We start from the raw sequence: 864 nt of genomic DNA on the forward strand, positions 1-864 counted from the left end.
CCCCCCCCTCGGGGTCCCCAGCCCCCCCTCCCGGCTCACACCCCCCCCCGCCCCCGGCCCCACCTGCCACCAGCCGGGCTCCCCCCACGAAGCGCAGGGCCGTGACAGGCGCGCGCAGCAGCCGCGAGTCCATGGCCGGGGCTGCCCGGGGAGCCGCCATGGCCCCGCGCGGCCCCTGACTCCACCCCCGGGCTCGCGCGAGCCCCCAGCCCGGCCGGACGCGGGGACCGGAAGCGGGAGATCAATTCACCTCACACGCCTCGGCCCCGCCCACACTCCACCCACCAATCGAGAGGCTCCTTACTGCTCCGCGAGCCACTCCGCGTCCCGGTTTTCTAACGCTGCGCCCTATTGGCCGGCGGTCGCTAGGGCTGTTGCGTGCCCTGTTGCCAGCGTTCGTGGCGCCTGGGCCCGCTGCTCACGTGACCGGCCCGCGTGCACCCCTGGGTTCCCGCCTCTCTCGTGCCGCCAGCCCCTGCGGCTCAGCTCTGTGCAGCGCCGAGCACCCCGGGCCCCAGGCCCGCCTGTGGTAAGAGGATTAATAGTTACATGTCCTAGGCACCGACCTGCGGCATTTCTAGTGGCCTCACCTCCAATCACTTGGTCTTCTCTTCAGCAGACAACCTGACACAAGGTCCTGCCCCCCGCAGCCTTTCCCTAGGCAGCGTTGTAACATTACAATGCAGCATCACAACATGCCGCCCCCTCGTGCTGGGATGACATGAACAGTTGCCAAAGGGTCCCGACTCCGAACGCTGCTGCTAAGGGTGGGAGTTTGCAGAAAAAGCACAGTCAGCACCTGGAAGCACTAACATTACTAACGCCAGAGTCCAAGAGTTTTCAAAACTTTATTGTCAGGACAGA

General features: G+C 66.4%; 1 protein-coding gene across 2 annotated transcripts in view; it reads right to left on the minus strand.

Moving 5' to 3' along the window:
* The window catches only part of WDR6 (WD repeat domain 6), a 5,644-nt gene extending 5,449 nt beyond the window's left edge, over positions 1-195 (minus strand). For both annotated transcript variants that reach the window (XM_024204894.3, XM_024204893.3), the window contains exon 1: positions 64-195. In XM_024204894.3, coding sequence (XP_024060662.2) covers positions 64-160 — 97 coding nt within the window. In that variant the 5' untranslated portion in view covers positions 161-195. The remainder of the gene's footprint in view (positions 1-63) is intronic.
* Positions 196-864: the final 669 nt, after the last annotated feature.

Source organism: Terrapene carolina, unplaced genomic scaffold (genome assembly GCF_002925995.2).
Source record: "Terrapene carolina triunguis isolate 2854851 unplaced genomic scaffold, T_m_triunguis-2.0 Scaffold89, whole genome shotgun sequence".
Lineage (NCBI taxonomy): Eukaryota > Metazoa > Chordata > Testudines > Emydidae > Terrapene > Terrapene triunguis.